Genomic DNA, 22,196 nt, shown 5'->3' with positions numbered 1-22,196 from the left:
TAAAAAATGTTAATTTGGTGTATGTACCGTATTTATATTCATATGCTTTTAGTAAAAAACGGTTAAAATATTACGAATAGTTTTTATTTATATGTATAGATATATAATATGTTCCTCTTGTTTATATTAAACTCTAAAAACACTTGGACTATTAGTGTTTTGTCGCATTTTTCAAATTAAAGAAACAATTAGAAAGGAAGAGACTGTATATTCAAAATAAGTATAGTTACATTAAATTTCAGTATTTTCTTCTTATTTATAAAAACTAAAATTTATATAAAAAAACAGACTTTATCTATTAATATTTTGTCACAATCTTTCAAATTAGGCAAATATATATAATAGCTAGAAACGAAGAGAAAGAAAAAGAATACACAATGAATTGTAAAATAAGTTGTATGTTAACAATATTTTAAAACATGCACAATTATTACTTATTAAAATAATCTCAGGACAATTAACAGAGCGCCATCTAGACCCAAGTTAAGCTAGCTAAAGCTTGTGTTATGGGTACTAGATAACTGATACATATCCATAGATATTTTTTTGTAAATGTATAAATATTATACACAGAAAACACCCAGACAGATACAAACAATTATACTCATGAATATAAATATTTGTGCATGCGAGGAATCGAACCCGCGATGATCGGAAGTAAAGCGGTGTATTAAGCCGTTAGACCACCGAGGAAATATTATTAAATTTATAAAAATATTTTTTGCTAAGATGTATATCTATATATTTATCAGTTATCTAGTACACAAGCTTTAGCAAGCTTAACTTGTATCTAGATGGCGCTGTTTGAATTGTCCTGAGATTTTTTTTACTGTTTTAATTACAGTATGTAGGTATGCTTCATTCATTTCTATATTTTCAAAAATAACGCATTCAATTCGTGGTACAAATTGAGTTATATACATATTCCTGTATATGGCCTTAATAATATACATATATGGTGTCCAGGACTCTACTAATTGTCATATAAAAGCAGCTAATGACTTACCTAGTTGTTCCGGCTCCATATATATCATGCCGCAGCGCGATACCGTCGCCGGAGACGCGAACTCCAAGTCTGCCGGCTCGAAGATTAAGTTCATTTTATTTGTCATCTGTAATTAAACATATTCCAGTCAAAGTCAAAATTCTAGGTGTTTTCTAGGGGCCTAAAAAGTAGGTACCAATTCTTTGTGTACCTACTTTTTAGGCCCCTTATATTTCCGGGCAGATAAGAGTAATTAAATATCAGAAACATTACAAATATTACTTATAAAGGGAGGGGACGTCCTAAGAAAAGATGGATGGATTGTGTGAAAGATGATATGAATAAAAGAAGAGTATGTTTAGATATGACGACTGATAGAGATCAGTGGAAGAGAATGACATACTGCGCCGACCCCAAATAATGGGATAAAGGCAAGGCAATGATGATGATGATTACAAATATTACTTATTTATTTTAGTAATCTACATATATAAAAATGAAATGCTGTTCGTTAGTATCGCTAAAACTCAAGAACGGCTGAACCGATTTGGCTAATTTTAGTTTTGATTTATTCGTGGAAGTCCAGGAAAGGTTTAAACGATTATCAAATATAAAGAAATTGCATAGAAAATAATATAAACAATTTTATTTTCCCATGCAAACTGTTCGTATCTGTCAAACAGGGTTCGTTCAGAAATTTATTGCGTTACTAAACTTCAATTTTAATTCTGAGGCGGAACGGAGTCAGCTAGTAGAATTAAATAAATAAGTAATAGTTGTAAAACTAATATAAGCACTTCTAAACCGTCATGATATGTTTTAATCTGTCTGTAACACAATTCAAGAAGAATGAGCAAAAAACTTGTGTGTTGCTCAGACCTCGTTCAAAGTTGTCTGCTACCATACCTCTTATTACTAAATAAAAATATATCATTTTTTTACATTTGTAATGAGAAAGCTTTCCGAATGAGGATTAGATTAAAAAAATAAGCATGACTTTTCAAAAGTTCTTAAATTTAACTTTATTTGAATAAATGCAATACAACAGAAAATTTATGTTATATTGCATTCTACTCTACTACTATAATTCAAATGAAAAATTCAATCTCTACCTACCCCCACTCTACCCTACTGTACTGTACACTACTCTACTCTACCTTATTCTACTCTATCTTACTTTATTCTACTCTACTCTACCCTACTTTACTGTAATCTATTTTTCTTTATTCTACCCTACTCTACCGTACCCTACTCTACTCTGGGGTGTGTATGACTGTCTCGCCTGTATGATCTCCCCGCTCATGAGGCACAGCTTCTTGTTGTCGTCGAGTACGGTGTTCATGTTCTCTATCCACACCGCGTCCACGGGCCCGTCGAACAGGATCCACTTGCGATCACGAGTCATCGACATCGCGTACTCGCGGAACGCGATCGCCAGAACGCCGTCCGACCTGCCCCAGTCGCAAATGTTAGTAAATGTTGTGTCTCATGTGACTTTGAATTATGAGTCTCGGTAGTCTAGTGGTTTAGCACACCGCTATGCTTCTGATGGTCGAGGGTTCGATATAATAATATTAACCCTGGACAACTTCACTACTTAAACGCGCTTTATTTAAAGAACCAGTCTTTAAATTTTTGTGAAACAAGTGGAAACGACTTTAATTAAAAATCATTAGGTCTAATTAGGTCAGTTAGCCCATCCAAATTCAACAGAATTTTTTCACGGTGGTTTCCAGGGGATCCTCGTACACACATTGTTGATAATCGTAAACCGTAACGCCATAATTCTTATCTATTTTTGAAAACTGATGATAATGGAATGGTGCACCCACCTGCGCTAATGGTATATGCTGGAGGGGCACCAGTGGAGGGTGATAAGATGAGTATGAGGTCAAGTCAGTCAGCCCATCGTGACAAATTCACCACGCATTTAACATTATAGTACAGGTAGTCCGTATGAAGATTAACCTGTCATGGTAAATTGTTAGATATGGGGTGATTAATTCACATAAAACAATCACCTTCCACCCAATTCTTAGGTATTTTTTTTTGTCTATAAAAAAATATGGTCCACCCGCTTGCGGTAACGGTTTGCGCTGGCGGAGCACCAGTGGAAGGTGATAAAATGAGCATGAAGTCAGTGAGTTACCTTAACTTGGCAAATGGCAATTTACCATGATGTTTCCAGGTGCCCATAATTCTTATATTTCTTTATGGATAATAAATGGAATGGTGCACCCGCCTGCGCTAAACGTTTACGTTGGCTGGGCCCCAGTGGAGGATAATAAGATGAATATGAGGTCAGGTCAGTTAGCCCATCGTGACAAATTCACCAGGAACGTTTATCACGATTGTTTCCAGGGGAAACCGCGTGGAGGTCCATCTGACATGGTACATTGCTAGTAATGGAGTCATGAGTATAATGCCCCATAATGCCCTTTCCCCCAATTCTTATGTACTGAGTATAGAGTTTTTGCTCACCATTCATGAGAGGCCGGATCGAAGCACCCGTACAGTTGACCCATAGTGATTGCCTTCGGGTTCAAGATCCTGTACACGGCTCCGAACTCCTTATGCCTTGGAGGAGGTTTCATGAGCTGCAGCGCGCGCAGGGAGTCCGCCAGCGACTGGTAGGCCTGGGTCTTGCCTCCCATGGGTGGACCCACGACCATGAACCCATGACGGACCAACATCATTTCATAGATCTGGCAGGGTTACAATAATAACATTTTTTTAAATCTTTATTTTTGTTGCCTTTATATCAGGCATTAAAACAATTAATTTGTTGTTATTTGTTTTTAATTAACTAATTTGGTGTTATTTGCCTGTCAGTGGCTTTATATCTATATATATAAAAACTAGCTGTCCCGGCAAACGTTGTTTTGCCTTAAAATAAAATAAAAAATTAGGGGTGGACTACCCCTAACATTTAGGGGGACAAAAAATAGATGTTGGCCGATTCTCAGACCTACTCAATACGCTCACAAAATTTCATGAGAATCGGTCAAGCCGTTTCGGAGGAGTATGGGAACGAAAACTGTGACACGAGAATTTTATATATAAGATGAATTGCTGTTCGTTAGTCTCGCTAAAACTCGAGAACGGCTGAACCGATTTAACTATATTAAAACACCTAGACAGATTATCTTGTACTTACTGAAGTCGAGGGTAATACCACAGATAATATAATATTACATAGTAATACGTAATGATCTATATAGTTTGAGCACCGCTTTACTTCCGATGATCGTGGTTTTGGTTCCTCGCACGGTACTAAGATTTCAGTATAATCATATTGGTTTGTGTTATTTTATATATGTTTGTATTTACAAAAACAGACAGCTGATATATAAATACATATATTATATATTTATATCAGCTGTCTAATACCCATATAACACAAGTGAATTGTCTAGGGATCAAATCAAATCAAACAAATTTCTTTAGTCATGTAGGTCTATTACAGACTCTTATGATGTGTCAAATCGGAATTCGGAATAATTTCAAGCTAAGAAAAATTAACAAGCAACTCAGCTCTTATTCTTTTCAAACGAGCCTGTATTATTGGATATTATATATGTATATAATTATCATCTAACTTGTATGATCTTCTCGAGGTACCACTCCGTGGGCTGGAGGTTCCGTTTCTCCAGATCCTTGACTATGCAGCGCAGCAGCTCGGCCCGATCCGGCTGGGGGATCTCCACGCCGGGAAACAAGTCCGAGTAGATACCCGCGAACAGAGGCACATCCTGGACGAGAAAAAAATTATCGTCCTGTTTGAATAGATAGATAAAAATTTATTCACGTTAAAGGCACACATACTGTGGCACTGTAATATTAAGAACAAATATAAAAACAGATATACAATTACATTAGTCAAGTAAAATACAATACACAACAAATATATTTTATTCTTTAATGCACAATATAACTTATACAAAGGCGAGCTTAATGCCGTATGCCATACTCCACCAGCTAACCTTTAGGTATACAGAAAGCGTTGTGGGGTAGTTATGTCAAAAAGCAATCACAAAGTTACTAATAAATATTATATAATATATATGAAATAAATATATAATATATAATATATATAATACATATAGTATATGATATTATATAATGTCATACATTAATTCTAAATATAGATAAATATGCAATGCAATACAGTTATAACTCATTTTATTTAATAATAAACGGTGGTAAAGCACGTCCTTTACCACCGTTTATTATTAAATTCTCGATAGGATAGGACTATATAGATGTATATCATATATATCATAGATGATAGGACGCCTACGTAGGCGTCCTATCTGATGGTAAACGGTTATCGTAGCCTATGGACGCCTGAAAGAAACACCAGGTGTGTCACGTACGCGTTGCCTTTCCTTAAGAAACTTTAATATACCATGAAAAGGCCATGCTGTAATCTCTTCAGTACGTTGCGTTCAATAAACAAATATAGCGTTCAGACCTGGGAAAGGAACTTGGGCATGTTGACGTCAATGATGGCCCGTAGCACGAGCTGAGCCTCGTCCTTCTCCGGATAGTTCTTCTTTAGGGCTCCGGAGGCGAGTAGGACAGACTTCACCGCGCGCATCCCGTAGTCATAATGATTCTGCGACGACAGCTGCTCCGAGCACAGCTTGTATGCTTGCACTATCTTACGCGCCAGTCTATGTTCCCGGTTAAGAAATAAAACATATATCTTTATTTTTATTTCATAGATTTAATAATCATCGAACCAAAGACTTTGTTTGTCAATTATTTTCTTGCGATCGAAAACTTCTAAGATCCTTGAGAAAAATGGAGTTTAAAATTTAGTGGAAGTCAGCTGGGGTTCGGAGGTTGGGTTGAAGATTTGCTAACCTTTGCTAACATGTAAAAAAAATCTGCCATTTCGTGCCGGTTCAAATTGCTATCAAATCGTAGTCAAACATATATATTGGACATAAAAAATAGGCAGCTGACTATAGCACGCTAGAACAAATAATACAATTCAAACGGTAATCGAAATTACGAGGGCCTGAGCCAAGGTTCGAACTTCTAGCGGTGCCCTCAGACTAAAGTCAAACCGTCAGGCAAGAATTGGCCTTCAGCCGCCCCATAAGTCCTCCACCTATCGTTTGGTGAAGCTGTAAAGGCCAGCTGCAACTCACAGCATATATATGTTCTTTATTGCATAGATAATACATACATATATATATACATATTATTATAATTTAGAGACAATGTGAGCAAAGCTGAACTTATCCCTAGAAGAGATCTCTTTCAGTCAACCCAAAAGAGGTATAGGTGGTATTGAGTGGGTAATATTGGTGTTTAACATAGTATAAAGAAAAGTGCTTATATTAAGTTATTTTTGTATAAATATTATTTCTATTTCTATTATAGTATACTCACGGTCCAGCGCTGACGAACCCGTTGGAGTAAAGCGTGATCTCGCCAATCATCGCGTAGTCAGGCACCATCATAGCGACAGTACGGAACAGTACCTTTAGGTTGTCAGGCAATTCGGTACGGCCTGCGTATCTGGTTTAAAGAAATATGGTGTTAAGGTTGTATAACTTTTATATATATATATATTTATATATATATATAATTACTAGCTGACCGACCAAACGTTACGGGAAATATAAAGATGATACGACTAATAACCCTCCAATATGACTTTTACCAGCTTCTTCCAAACTTTTAGAACGCATCTTCTAGAAGCGGTTAGTTAAATTCCTCAATCAAAACGAATTCTAAATGACAAACAGTTTGGATTTAAATTTTGTTGCCTAAATCTTCTAATTGCGTATGCAGCAGAACTGAGTCTATTGGCTAATTTAGAAATATGGGGCTCCCATTGTAACTTCAAGTCTACGAGTTTTTCGAAAAACTCGAGACTCGAAACTTCGACGACTAAAATATGACCGAGATTTGTTATTTCAAGATTTAACTAAAAGTTTAATTAAGAAGTTGATTTCGATATGATTTACTGTCTTTTTGTTACCACTTTCTATTACCAATACATTCCAGGGATTAATTGTAGATAATCCCGAAATCCCGGGATTAGAAAAATCGACCGGGATCCTCTAATAACAACCCAAAAAATATGTATGATTAATAAAATTTACTATATCATTATTAAGAAATAAGTGCCAATCCTCCCTCACCCTGGATTCATTGTGATGAAGACGGAACAGGTCGGGTTGAGGCTGATCTCCGTGCCTTCGAACACGAACCGCTTTTCCCGGCGGAGTATCGCCAGTTGGATGGAGAGGATCTGCTGGGCCACCACCGAGAGAACTTCCAGGTCTATCCGGTTGAACTCGTCAAAGCATGCCCATGCCCCAGATTGAGCCAAACCCTGTAATATCATTGTTTCATTACTGCATTACCGATTTGACCTCTGCGTGGGTACCTCGAATAATAATAATAATATTTCACGCCACTGCTACAAAAACAATATGTTTCCATGAATTTATTATATTATGGAATGGAAGCCACGTACAGGGACTGATGACATCGAGGTGGCCGGGAATGGATGGATGCAGAAGGCGGAAATACACATAGCAGAAGGCATTGGGAATCGCCATGTCCATCATTGTATAGATACAGGCTTAAATGATGATGATGGTGACTGTGGCGATGGTGATGATGATGGTTATGATGATAATGGTGGTGATGGCGATAGTGATGGTGGTGGTCGTGGTGATGGTGATAATGATGATTAAGATATATACCTATTTCATAAAGTATATACCTTGAAAAATTTCCCAAGCGCTTTGTAATCCAACCCGTCTGAACAATTGAAGACCACACACTTCTTAGCGACCGCTTTCGCGAGGTCTTTAGTGGTTTCCGTTTTACCGGTGCCGGCTGGACCTTCCGGCGCACCGCCCAAATTCAGCTTTAAGGCACTCATGAGGGTCCTAAAGGAGTGGCAGAGTTAAAGTGAAAATAAAGAACTACAGTATATTCATGCACGTGATTTCATCATTGACATTTTTACTATCAAAAGATAATCAATCAATAAAGCGGAAGCGTTACGACTTTCTTCTTCGCAATATAGGTACGTGTAGACTCAATAACGGTTGGAATTTGATACCAATAGAGAATGTCGTAACGTTTCCAGTAGGTCAGGTTATGGCATGGCATTTTGGCATACTAATAGTAGTGGAATTAAACAAAACTAGTGGCCACCCAGAGGTCCAAATTCGACCATAATTAAAAATCTAAAAGAGTTTTGAACCAGGAATAACAAAAGTGTATATGCGTGTGTGTGTCAAATATATGTTAGTATGTGTAATGTTTCTTTTATTGATTTAATGTATTTTTCACTTAAAAATCGTTAGTTTCTGAGCTTTCATATAAAATGTTTTGAAATTATGCAATTGGTTGGTCTATATATATTAAAAATCAGTTAAAATACAACCGTGAAGACACATATTTTATTTAATTATAATTTGTATACATAGAATAATGATAGTATTTATAATATTTTTGTAAAAAAAGTACAAAGTTTTTGCTTAACGTATTATTATGTAGATACATAATATAAATCCATTATGTAATTTAAAGTAATCTCTCGGACGATGACGTTTAAAGTGTGTTACAGTAAATAGTAATGAGACCTGAAACATCTGTCAGTGAGCGGCGTGGCTACAAGTCGGCCGGTGTTGCCCAGGTACTCGAACCCGTAGTCCACGTCTGTAGTGATCATTGAACAGACGATGCGGTCGCCGCGCAGGTAGTACCGCAGCTGCGATATCCAGTTGAAGTCCGTAATATCGGACACGTGTTTGTTGGCCATCTCTTCCAATATTGATCGACCTATGAAAGTACTCGAAATTATTAGATGTACGCCCTCTCGTCCGATCAATCCCCGAGGTTCGAACACCTAGCGGTGAACTTCAGACTAACGTTGTATCCGTCAGGCGGAAGTAGGCCTTCAGCCGCTCCATAAGTCCTTCCGCGGGTTTGGAGAGCCATCTGCACTCGTCTATCGTTCGGTGAAGCTGCAAAGACCAGCAGTATAGTGCGTGAAAAAGAAACATGTATACGTGCGAGAGGGAAAAAGAGAGAGAAATAAAGCGGGAAAAACAAAGGAGGAAATAAAATGAAAAAAATAGAATACAATGGCTTAATAAATAGAAGCTTGCAGATAGAAGTAAAAGCTATTACTTGCTCTCACTAAATCTCATAATTATATTAGTTGTCTAGTACCCATAACAGGCTCTGCTTAGATTGTGACTAGATGGTGTTGTGTGAATTGTCCAAGAATATTATTATTATTATTAAATTTATATGCCCTTTCCAGTCCCTGCGAGAGTTTACCGTGTACGTCCAAAACAATGAGAGCTTCGATCGTGATCCTATTGCCAGGGTCCAGTTCGCCCTGCACCAGGTACACCAGCCCCGTTATCTGCTTCGTGCTGCGCTCCACCAGAGCAGGCAGACTGTTCGTTTCGATCGCTTCTATAGCCTTAAAATATATGTCAATAAAAATCATTCGCTCCCTGCCAATAAATGCTTTAAATTTCAACGTGTTTAACGTTTTTGTTTAAGGTAAGGTTAGCCTATGTTCACCATTAACTGCCTTTACAAGTACTCTCTTTCAGGGGCGAATAGAATTTCACGCAGGAAAAAATGTGCATGTAAATGAAGAACCAATAGAACGAGAAAGACCGCGCAGGCCGACAGTGAACGCATTCCCGCGTTCATCAATCGTGCGTGCTTTATCGCTTTTTAGTAATAATGAATTATCATTACAAAATTGCGGACAACTGACTATGGAGCAAAAATATAATTACAGAGTTATTGATAATTTATAAATATTAAACTTATATTTGGAAAATAAAATCTGTGAAATAATAAATACAACTTTAAAAGAAAGTGAAGTAAATTGAAACGTATGCGAATATTACGCGCGAAAGAGTGATCACAAAAAATCGTTAAATGCAATCACGATCGCGCGCTCTCCTGGTTGCGCGTGAAAGAATGTATTGGTAAAGGCAGCTAAAAAACAATATTTATTTTGCGCGCGCTGGCTATCCCGCTCTAAAAAACACGCTCTCCTTGTCACACGTGAAAGAATCTTCGTATAAAGGCAGCTAAAAGACAATATTTATTTTGCGCGCGCTGGCTATCCCGCTCTAAAAAACACGCCCTCCTTGTCACACGTGAAAGAATCTTCGTATAAAGGCAGCTAAAAGACAATATTTATTTTGCGCGCGCTGGCTATCCCGCTCTAAAAAACACGCTTTCCTTGTCACACGTGAAAGAATCTTCGTATAAAGGCAGCTAAAAGACAATTTTTATTTTGCGCGCGCTGGCTATCCCGCTCTAAAAAACACGCTCTCCTTGTCTCACGTGAAAGAATCTTCGTATAAAGGCAGCTAAAAAACAATATTTATTTTGCGCGCGCTGGCTATCCCGCTCTAAAAAACACGCTTTCCTTGTCACACGTGAAAGAATCTTCGTATAAAGGCAGCTAAAAGACAATATTTAGTTTGCGCGCGCTGGCTATCCCGCTCTAAAAAACACGCTCTCCTTGTCTCACGTGAAAGAATTTTCGTATAAAGGCAGCTAAAAAACAATATTTATTTTGCGCGCGCTGGCTATCCCGCTCTAAAAAACACGCCCTCCTTGTCACACGTGAAAGAATCTTCGTATAAAGGCAGCTAAAAGACAATATTTATTTTGCGCGCGCTGGCTATCCCGCTCTAAAAAAACACGCTCTCCTTGTCACACGTGAAAGAATCTTCGTATAAAGGCAGCTAAAAGACAATATTTATTTTGCGCGCGCTGGCTATCCCGCTCTAAAAAACACGCTCTCCTTGTCACACGTGAAAGAATCTTCGTATAAAGGCAGCTAAAAGACAATATTTATTTTGCGCGCGCTGGCTATCCCGCTCTAAAAAAACACGCTCTCCTTGTCACACGTGAAAGAATCTTCGTATAAAGGCAGCTAAAAGACAATATTTAGTTTGCGCGCGCTGGCTATCCCGCTCTAAAAAACACGCCCTCCTTGTCACACGTGAAAGAATCTATAAAGACAACTAATAGACAATATTTATTTTGCGCGCGCTGGCTATCCCGCTCTAAAAAACACGCTTTCCTTGTCACACGTGAAAGAATCTTCGTATAAAGGCAGCTAATAGACAATATTTAGTTTGCGTGCGCTAACTTTCCCGCGCTAAATAACTTGTCGTGCGAGAAAGAATGTGTCGTGTAAGGGCAGTTAATATATAAGTAATTTACTAGTTTAGTTAGGCAGTTATTTACTAGCCTTAATTAATTGCAAATATAGCTGATACAATTATCTTAATAATAATAATAATAATCATTTATTCAGCATAAAAAAGAGTACAGAGTAAAAAAGAAAACTTAAATACTAACAATCGTCTATGCTGAAAAGGCTTCCACTCAGCTGGTGCCGCAGTGTGTCACTACAGCGCTGATTTTCAGTATTGGAGTATCCAGGTAACTGTGTCCCATAATACGTACTTCTGCTGTATACTGCACGCACGAGCCGGCCTGCACGACCTGCCCAGGCCAGATAAGGACCCACTCCTCGCGTTTGCTGCTCGGATATGCACCAACTGCCTCCGTAGCCACATCTCGCAGACTCACAATCATCTGCTGTTCCAATTGCTGTAGCCACCGTTCCACCATGCCCTGGGCCATAAATATCGAAGTTGAGAACCTTTATATGTATTATAAATTAAAAGCATTGGTGGATTAGCATTTAAGCACCCCGCATTACTTTCGATGGTCGCGGGTTCGATTCCACACACGGTACAAACATTTGTATTCATGAGTATGTTTGTTTGTATCGGTCTGGGTGTTTTCTATGTATATTATGTATGTGTTTACAAAATAAAACTATCTATATATTTATTTCAGATGTTCAGTTTTCATAACTTAAACAAACATTAGCACTTAATTTAAATGCACCATGCGAGGAATCGAATCCTCGACCATCGGAAGTAAAGCGGTGTGCTAATCCGCTAAACCACCAAAGCCGTCAATATATATATAGACCAATTGATGTTTCCTCTATGCGTTATGCGTGTAATTGCCTTACCTTAGCCTTATCTTAGCATCTGCCTTACCTTAGCATCAGCCGGCTGTATGGTGCTGGACAGTTTGATGACTTCGCCCTCAGCGGAAGCCATTCCCACGATTTCCTTCGCAGCATTGAACTCCAGCGTGTAAATTCCTTCAAAGCACTTCTTTAGATGTGGCTGTACACGCATCGGGTCTTTCGTCTCAGAGAGAATCTCAAGAAGTTCATCATTGGATAAGAAGAAGAATCTAATAAATGATGAAAATAATTGTTGTATTATTATATCAGCAACAGCTAAGGCAGTTCCGATCGCCAAATTTGTATGTTTTTGTATTATTTTGTGTATCTGGAATCTGGCGATAAAGGTTTTATTTGTCATCTATCTGTCTACTAAGGAAATTTGACAATTTATACGCGTGTATGTCTAATTTTTACCTACGGAAGATATTACTTTAAATAATGCTCATCTCTCGTATTACCTACTAATAGTTAAGTTTTATTATATTCACACAGGAAAAGAACCCAACTCAATATTATTTGCAATTGTTCAATTCAGGGCTGTACCGAATTCATTCATGTATAGCAATTTACATAGTATCTCCATCTAGGATATTCTACATTTCAATATGTAAAGGAAATTTTCAGAAAGGTGCAGGTTCTATAATTATTATAAGTATAGGTTGAATAACTTGACTAACCTCGGGAAGAACAACCTCTTCTTCTCCAAATAGTCATTCAATCCTCTCTGTATATCATCCAGCAATGCGTTGCTGTACTTCAGCTTCTTTAGCAGCCCCGGAAAGTCTGTGGCCCTCAGCACCATCGGGTCCTTCTGGGTAGCCGTCATGATGGTCCGCCATTCCTTGTCCACATCCCGGAAGTTCCTCGCTTCCGTTGGCATTTGACGCATTATATCTTCCGATGAGAATATCGGCTCCAGATACATCCATGTTGCTTGGCACTAAAATAAATTATATTATAGAAGAAAATTTCGCGACGTCATTTTTAGTCAATATAATAATGGACTGAATAATTAACATTGATCAAAATGTTATATAGGGTCATTACACTAATTATAACTTAAAAAAACTTTTTGAAAAGTTTTAGGACCAAAGGGTTTTTAAGGGATCTGTAAAGAAACCAAACCCTTTAAAATGAGTTTTTAAAACCCTAAAGCTTCTTAAACAATAAAACTGTTTCACATTAAACTTTAAGATTGTTATGATGATCCTGCATACATATATAAAAGTAATGTAAGATCGTGATGGATCCTCCACCCACTAAGGAACATATATGCCTCAGGAAGTGGTTTTCCATTGAGTCGATTAAAAAAGTGTAACTAAAATGCTGTCAACAATGAATAGCTAAGATCACAAACTTGAAGCCACTGGTCGAGTATATCTTGCATGCTGATTAATTTCTCCTCCCAGGCGGCCATATCCGTCTCAAACGCCTTCACGTACGGCGAGCCTCGCATCGTCTGCGACTTGAGGATGTGGTCGTCCAGCTGCTGTTGAACCTCATCCAAACCAGTCAGGATGCCCACACCGGTGTCTCTGCAAACTCATCATATGTACACACATACAACCAGTAATTACTTTCATGTTGAATCCTGTTGTAATTCAAATAAGTTCGCGCAAAAACGAAATTCATCCACACATTGTTGGTGCTGGGTCATAAATGAACTCGTATCTAGTTATTATTATATCAGTCCTGAAATTTAATGACAAAACAAATAAAGTATTTACGACCCTTACTTTAAGTCCAGATAATGATAGGAAATATTTAAAAATCAACTTAAACCAGGAAACACTTATTCTAAATGTTCTCAGCGAAATGTGGGCATAACAAGTATTACGATCACTATCACCGATCACCAAACGTGGAGCTTTAATAATATATTTAACATCCAAAATTTTAAGTTTATCTTACAAAACTACGTTAGTGCAGATCGGCCAAACCGCAGGTAAATCGGTTAAGCAATTTCTGACACAAGCGCTAAGAAACTCACAGAGCCTACGAGACAGACAGAAATTGTAACAATTATTGTTTATGACACCATTACGTTGATAAATCTCCCAAAAATAGATTTTCCTACATATCTTCCGACTATCTGTACAGACAGCGACCAGTAACATTTTTGGATATGTAAGTCTACGTTACCTGTAGGCTACCACTTCGAATTTGATTCCGACCCACTCGTCCTTCATCTTGTTGAGCGACTTCTCTAGCGCGTACTCCTTGGAGGCGTACTGCTCGATCTCCTCCAGCTGCGCGCCGTACACATGGACGCCCTGCTCCACCATGTCGGCCAGTGTCGTCTCCGGGCCGTGCACCACCTCAACTCCTACTAGTTCGCTGATCTGCGCCCAGTGACGGTCGCGCATACCCTGTACAGTTACTGTAGTATTAGCATATAATTCCAAGATTACTTTGAATCCTGCATATCTAGGATAGGTACTAGACATACTACTACTACTAGTACTAGTTCTGACAACATAATTAGGTTTTAATAAAAGAATATATCATTTTAAGACTATAATATTTTGAACACGGCCGGTTGCGTGGAAAAAAAAACTAAATTTTCCCGTATATTTTTAAGCAGTAGCCATTCTTCCCACCGCATACAAATCTCTGTATTGCTTACTATATATTGCTAAATTGAATTATTTCAATTGTCCAAATATATTTTGTGTTGGCACCTATTTAATTGCCTTAATGCGTATTTTGAAGCGGTTTTTTTAATAGATAGAGTGATTCAAGAGAAAGATTTATATATAATACGTACACCCGTGCGAAGCCAGGGCGAGTAGCTAGTTGCTTTATATAGCGTATGTGGCCTAATTTTCTCCTAACGGCAAGTCATCCGGTACAGCTATACACAAACATGTAATAAACAGAATCAAAGATAATATAAAAGACATGTTAAAAAAGCATTTCCTAGTCACATACCTTATTGCATATGGCGCAGAGTACTGGCAGCAGAACCTTGAACTTCTCCACCTTGTTCCGCACCATGTCGGCGATGCGCTTCGCTCCAGGATACTCGTACAGCTGCTTGCCGAGCTTGTACAGCAACTTCCACCACGCTTCCACATCCTCTGCTATTTGCTCCGCATCCAATCCAAGAAACGGACCGTGGTACCTTGATAAACATGACAATAATAAATTAACTTTTCAATTTATCTAAAACTAGCTTTTGCCCGCGGCTTCGCTCGCGTTAATTTATCCCCTTAGCGGTGGAATTTATCAAAATCCTTTCTTAGGGAATGCCTACGTCATAGTAGCTTTATACATGCAAAGTCTTAGCCCGATCGGTTTAAAATTGACAAAGTTTCATACAAACTTCCATCCCCTATTTTATCCCCTTGGGGGTAGAATTAATCAAAATCCTTTCTTAGCGGATGCCTACGTCATTACATCTACCTGCATGCCAAATTTCAGCTCGATCCGTCCAGTGGTTTGGGCTGTGCATTGATAGATCACTATGTCAGACACCTTTGAGTTATATATATTTAGATAATCGAAATTCAGATTCAATAGAATGCTGTTAATTACCAGGCTTTTGATTAGATAATATTGATGTAAAGATACAGTTGGTAATTGCAGTTATAAATGGTTCTTACATATGTAGTTGGTAAACTCTAATATTTTTTTCGGCATAAGAAACAGCAATTCTTATATTATACCGATAAAATGGGCAACTATTATAAAATCAAACCCAAAATAACCCTTTTAATTGATAGCTTCGGTAGTTCTGAGTGGTTTAGCGCACCCTTATACCCGATGGGTATTGTTTCGCTTCCTCGTTATGTCCAACGTATCGACGTGAAAAAACTACTGTTCGTATTATAGTACATGATGTACATGATGATTATAATTTTAATAATTAATTATCTTGCTTTATGAAGGTATATTCTTAGCATTAAGAAACATAAAATCGAGACCATTTTTCGTATCCGTCATAAAAGTCGAAGGCGCTGTGCCAGAGCTTGTGGAATGGGTCAACGCTGGCCAGCATGGTCTGCAGGCTGAAGTACACTGACACCTCCTGGTCTAGTAGAGTCTCTTCGTTTATTATATCTTCCGCTTCGTGCTTGTCCTCCTGCCATTCAAACCGAGCAATTGATTGGTAGTGAAACAAAACCCTAATATATTTATTTATTTTTATGGATTACCAACATAAGATACATCAACAAAAAACTGTCGTAATTTTATACAATTCTAAAGGTCTTATACTAACTGTTCTCATATTTATAGGTTTCGTTAATCGTTCAAGTTTTACGTAGGCAGATTTATTACAATTGTTTACCCCGACATCCCCCTTGTCAGCAAAAGTAAGCAAAGCTCTACTACCCCCTTCCCTCATGATTACGTAATCATTTTTTTATTAATGTATTGTTTTTTTAGCAAAACAATGTGAGGGTTGCCATCGTGTAAAAAAGTATATAACTACCGATGACGTATTCATAATCTAGACTCCCCTACCCCTCATGTCACCCAAAATAAGCAAAGCAAAGTGTTAGACCTACAATAAGAGTCACTGGCAGTTTTTACATATTCTTTTATCGATATTCAAAATATGATGTTCTTTATATAATTTTTATTTTATATTCTGGCTGCTCGGTTCTGATAAATGGAAGTAGCTTCTGTCACTGCGCTCTGCAATAAAGCGATGGGCCGCCGTGAGACGTCTGTTCAAACATCTAACTATTTATATCCATTAATTTTTCACATCAAAGAGTGTCGTATTCATAATCTAGACTCTCCTACCCCTCATGTCACCTAAAATAAGCAAAGCAAAGACTCTCCCATAGTACTTACTTAATACTTGAACGGTCCCTAACCACAGCATGTTTTGAGTTACAAGATTATATTGCTACTATTACTATTATTTCACATGTCAATAATATTAACTAAAGTTTTAAGCTACAATAATATTTGGAGCTAAAACATAAGTAATTACAGTTTTTTCCAATTTTGCTGCATGTGCTGCTGGTTGCTTACCATCAGGCAGACTGTATATTTAATTGTCATTTTTATTGTCATAGTATGAATGATATAACAAGACAATGGAGGCAAAACTTTGTGCCCAAACTGTTAATTTTACTTAGACTTTAGAAGGAATTAATAAAAATCACGGGATCTTACCACGTTTTATACTTATTGAGTTCCCGATATTTCGGTAGGTTTCAACCGCCACGATCACGGGTAAACTGAAGAGCAGCGGGTAGATGATAAATAAAATCTGGTAAGATCCCGTCATTTTTACTAATTATTATACGTATAAATATTGATCGCGTTAATTTAAAACAGTATTAAAAGGAATTAATTAATTTATCAATTGAAAAAGATCTACCATATACCACGTTCAACGTAATTTCTAATGAAGAAATTATTTTGAAATATATAACATTAGGCAAATTACAAGAAAAAAAGAAAATACACTATTTCAGTCTAAAGAAAACTAACCAATCATTGTACTAACCGTCAAATTGTGGAAAATCTCGTCCACCTTCCCTACAACTTCCTTCAACAGATCTAAGTTCAGCAACGGGGGATCAAACCTCCGGAACACCTCCAATTCCTTCTCGTGACGCTTCAATTTCTCTTCGAAGATTGTCTTGCGGCTGCGTAATTTGTCTTCGGCCATAGTCTTCTTAGTGTTTAGAGTTTTTAACGTGAGGTCAATTGTTTCCTCCATATCCAAAGGCCAGAGGAACACGCGAGTGTTCAAATTTATGTCTTCGACTGTGATAAGTAGATTTATATTTTATTAATATTGTATTGTGCGTCTAAAGATTAATACACGGTGATGTTCTTAAGAGCGCCTTTACCGTATATTCTAGGTTGTCTACTGAAAACTAGTGGTTTGTATAATTTGTATTCGTGTCTCACTGCTGGACCAAGACCTTCCCTTACGCTTACAAACATCTCTATACTATAACCTCTAAATCATCTAAATATATTCTAAAACCAAGTCTCTCGCTAAATCTTTCTGTATATTTGCGATAATCTCAATACTACTGAATGTATATTCACATGGTTTTCATAAAACGACAAAGTTATTTCTGATAAAAGTTTAGTATATAATTCGTTAACTTTTTTGTGAAAATTAAGTGGTCTACACATTAAAAAAAATACTTACAATTAAGATGCGCGTGCTGCATGAGGAAGAGGACGTACTCGGCGGTGGTCCTGGTCTTCTCTCGCAGGTCGAACATGGCGCAGTCGCGGCAGTCCGAGATGTATCCCAGCAGCTCTACCAGCTGCGCCGTCGTCTCCGGACTTTCTGATGCGCGCGCGGCCATCTCCTCATACACGTTGCAGATGCTGGAATCACCCTTCATATGACAACTTCGCTAGCCATTGTCTTCCAATCATTGTCAGTATTATAACAAATTATTGTTTGGGTGTTTTACATATAGGTTATGAATGTATTTAAATATTAAAAAGTATATCTATCTGTTAATAACTTTGGACAATTTACACAGCCTATTCTAGTCCCAAGCTAAACAAAGTTTGTGTTATGGATACTAGATAACTGAGAAATACTTAAATTCCTTTTTTTTTCTAAATACATAGAAAACATCCTCAACTAATGAATACCAATTTTTGCATCTATCCATAGGTAGTAAATAATGATAATAATAATAATGATGTTTATTTTGGTATTAATAGACCATTTGTTAATTATTTTTTCTAATCTAATGTTAGTAAAGTTCTTAAAAATCTACATACTATTACAGTTCCAGTCGTTACAAATTGTAAGACCTCTGTGATCATCAATGTGTTCAATATTTTGTTGAATCTGCAACGCATTTTGATGAATAGAGATGCAATTTTTTTTCTAATCATGGCATAAAAGTAATGATGTGGAAATGATGCTAAATCGCTAGACCACGAAGGCTTCAGTTAAAGAAATAAGAATCTATACTAACGCTCTGTTCCATTTCCTGTTGATCCCAATAAAGTGATCGACGATGTGCTGCCGCAGACCGTCCACTATGGTCCACATGGCGTCGTTGATGGGGGCGCAGTCCAGCATCACCATGTTGAGGGGGATGTCGCGGCGGAGGAAAAGCACCTCGTCACGAAGGTTCTCATACGTGGAAATGCGGGATGAAAAATCCTGCGAAATCATACATTTTAGCTGGAAACTAACAGTATATCCCCACCACACAAATATGAAAATAAACAACGTAAAGTTATGTTGTGTATTTAAGCTAAATATCTTACTAATATTATGAACGCGAAAGATTATGAACATGTATGGAGAGATGAATGTTTGTTATTCTTTCACGCAAAGACTACTAAACGAATTTTAATTAAACTTTACGTCAGAATAACACATAGGCTATTTTTACGTGGATGATACCCCGAGCACAGCCAGTACTTATATAATACGAGTAACACTTATTTATAAAGATTAATCATTTATATATTGGGTATTCTGACACTTTCTCTTAAACAAAATACTACCAAATAAATGACAAAACAGCTCTATAGCTATAAGCTGTGTAGATGATTAAGAGGACGAGTGAATAGTGTTAGATATATCAACTCTATGTACTAGTAAAAGTATGTATTATAATAAAATAACAACTATATAACATTAATTTAACTATGTCTCTAACACAATCACTTTAGCAATTAAAATACAACCAGCACATCCTGTGCACAAAGACCGAATGCCGCGGCCTACAAAAACCCTCCCTTTTATACAGAGAAGATATGAGTGGGGGTTATATGTAACTAGTTTAACGATACCGAGTAATAATGAAACTATCTTCTTTTAATATAAAATATCAGATTTTTCGACAATATCGATGTGAACCCTAACAATAGAGTGAAGTTTAGTCTTGAATTTGAGAATGTAATATCAAAGAAGATAATATGGAAGAAGAAAATATCTTACGCGCCTGGATAACAGTATTCGTTATCCAGTATACGAGTAAACAGTGTACTCTATAATTGAAAGTAAAGTTTAGAATAGAATAGAAAATTCTTTATGCAAACTTACAATTAAACACTCTTGAATAGTCTTACTCATTCGGTTATATGACCACAAGGAGTTGCTCTTTTAAATAATTTAGTAGTATTTTTACATTTTTAAGTTGAAACTACCAACTAGCAATAACTCATTAGTGTCAAAGTATAAAATACTCTAAGGACTATATACTGTAAGGACTTTTTTCAAGGACTCTCGTATTCAACTGAGCTTCTTCTACATACATTTACAAAGGCACTCTGACCAAACAATCATTGTTTGGTCAGGATTATTGCTGTATTACGTTGGCAGAAACCCTTTCTATTAGGGTTTATAAGTAATCCTAATTATAATCTTACCTTAAGGTAAGGCGGTGGTTCTTCAGCGAAGAACTGCATCAGCTGCTGGTGAGCGGTACCGTCCAGGATGTAGTAGTACTGCTCGTAGCTGGTAAGGAAGCTGGTGGGCCCCGGCCTGTTGGCGCTGAAGTGCTCGATGCTCCGATTTATTATATCCATCATGTACTGCTCGTCTGGATACACCGTCATGAGGTACGGCCTAGGCCGGGATACACCTTGAAAGTGCATGTTTACTTAATATAAATTTAACAGGTCTAAATTTCATTTTTATATTAAATTCAAATGAATTCAGCGTAGATTTAATGCTATTAACCTATGGTAATATTTCTTATTCTCTTTCAGTCCACGTACTTCTAGAAAATCAAGCACAATTTCACGGACCCCTTTACAATGAAAACGAGAAAAATATTTATTAAATTAATGTAACTGAAAACTTTATTTTAAATTTAAACAAATCGTTTTTAATTAATATGAGACATGGCAGTAATGAAATATTTTAAGAAAGATGTTACAAATGAATGTGGATGGTTATAAGGGCAGAGGAAGGCCAAAAAAGAGATGGATGGACTGTGTGAAAGATGATATGGTAAGAAAGGAAGTAAATAACGCGATGACTGCGAACAGGGATGAATGGAAACGAAAAACATATTACGCCGACCCCAAATAAATGGGATAAGGATGAAGCAGATGATGATGGCAGTAATGAAATATGTAGAGAGGCAGTCCGCGTTTACATAATAGAAGAATATATAGGTTAATAGTAGAACATAATGTCCATGACCACCTTTTACCATCGTACCGTTCGCTATCGACAGGGAATTCAACCCCACACGCTGGAACCGAAGTGGTGTTGGACAGTGCGGTTTCGAAGGAGTTTCCTCCCTCGCATATTTTGATTCGGGAATGAACTATCCGCTGAGATTTTCTCGAGAGACTATAGACTGGAGTTTTCCAAGAAAGGTATATTAAGGTATGTTAAGGGGTGGCAACGTGCACGGACCTCCCCTGGTGTTTCTGGCGTCAATAGGCTACAGTAACCGTTCACCATCAAAAGGGCCATATGCATGTTTGACAACGTCGTATTAAGAAACAGAATTTAATATCACACAATCCTACCTGGATACATGATGCTGTCCACACTTGGCAGTTGATAGTTCACATTGATGATTGTGTGAAACCACTTCACTATTTGGATCTTCATTTGGTCCAGGGTCGGCTCGAAGGTGATATTAGTCGAGCCTGGTTTTCCAGACACTTTTATGCGGAGTAATGGACGCTTGATGAATAGGTAGTCCTGGTATGCACCATCGTACGTGTTACCATCCTGAAAACAAGAGACTACGATAGATATACATATACTAGCGTTGATACACGCTACTACTATTTCCCTTGAAACTCACTCACTCTCCTATACTTGTGTTACAGTTTGAAAATGAGTTAGAAACACACACACTCACAGCCACACATACAAAACGCACTCACACGTGCGCCACACACTGATGCGCGCGCACACACACACGTGTGCAAACACACACACACGCGCGCACACACACACACATACACCCATAGGTTCACCACTCCCACTTGCATACTGTCATTCTCTTCACTATCATGTATTTTTAACCGTTTTAATTTTTAATACTGGTTACTTTTGTTTATCTCTAAACATTCTATGATTTTAAATTATTTGGGCATCAAATATTACATGTACATTCGGCTAGAGGTCTTTTTAAAACACATTTTATTATAACCTGTGTATCCTTTGTGATCTATAGCCCATTTACTGAGGAACATTATAGGTTA

The 22,196-nt window shown here is 37.4% G+C and overlaps 1 protein-coding gene across 1 annotated transcript in view; it reads right to left on the bottom strand.

Annotated features, from left to right (window-relative positions):
* LOC131852477 (dynein axonemal heavy chain 3) overlaps positions 1 to 22,196 on the bottom strand; it is a 73,039-nt gene that overhangs the window by 41,178 nt on the left and 9,665 nt on the right. The window contains exons 10-31 of the mRNA XM_059203142.1: positions 21,510 to 21,717; positions 20,394 to 20,608; positions 18,986 to 19,176; positions 18,193 to 18,377; positions 17,533 to 17,795; positions 15,992 to 16,149; positions 14,997 to 15,189; positions 14,208 to 14,434; positions 13,423 to 13,600; positions 12,743 to 13,005; positions 12,091 to 12,292; positions 11,483 to 11,653; positions 9,311 to 9,458; positions 8,608 to 8,806; positions 7,737 to 7,905; positions 7,147 to 7,340; positions 6,389 to 6,517; positions 5,460 to 5,661; positions 4,585 to 4,737; positions 3,467 to 3,690; positions 2,268 to 2,436; positions 1,007 to 1,112 (exon numbers count right to left, since the gene is read on the bottom strand). Of these exons, the coding sequence (XP_059059125.1) occupies positions 1,007 to 1,112; positions 2,268 to 2,436; positions 3,467 to 3,690; positions 4,585 to 4,737; positions 5,460 to 5,661; positions 6,389 to 6,517; positions 7,147 to 7,340; positions 7,737 to 7,905; positions 8,608 to 8,806; positions 9,311 to 9,458; positions 11,483 to 11,653; positions 12,091 to 12,292; positions 12,743 to 13,005; positions 13,423 to 13,600; positions 14,208 to 14,434; positions 14,997 to 15,189; positions 15,992 to 16,149; positions 17,533 to 17,795; positions 18,193 to 18,377; positions 18,986 to 19,176; positions 20,394 to 20,608; positions 21,510 to 21,717 (4,147 nt within the window). The remainder of the gene's footprint in view (positions 1 to 1,006; positions 1,113 to 2,267; positions 2,437 to 3,466; positions 3,691 to 4,584; positions 4,738 to 5,459; positions 5,662 to 6,388; positions 6,518 to 7,146; positions 7,341 to 7,736; positions 7,906 to 8,607; positions 8,807 to 9,310; positions 9,459 to 11,482; positions 11,654 to 12,090; positions 12,293 to 12,742; positions 13,006 to 13,422; positions 13,601 to 14,207; positions 14,435 to 14,996; positions 15,190 to 15,991; positions 16,150 to 17,532; positions 17,796 to 18,192; positions 18,378 to 18,985; positions 19,177 to 20,393; positions 20,609 to 21,509; positions 21,718 to 22,196) is intronic.

This window comes from Achroia grisella, unplaced genomic scaffold (assembly GCF_030625045.1).
Source record: "Achroia grisella isolate CSIRO2021 unplaced genomic scaffold, CSIRO_AGI_Agris_v1 utg853, whole genome shotgun sequence".
In the NCBI taxonomy this organism is placed as follows: Eukaryota; Metazoa; Arthropoda; class Insecta; order Lepidoptera; family Pyralidae; genus Achroia; species Achroia grisella.
Note: the sequence above shows the minus strand (reverse complement) of the source record. Positions and strands in the feature narration are given on the sequence as shown.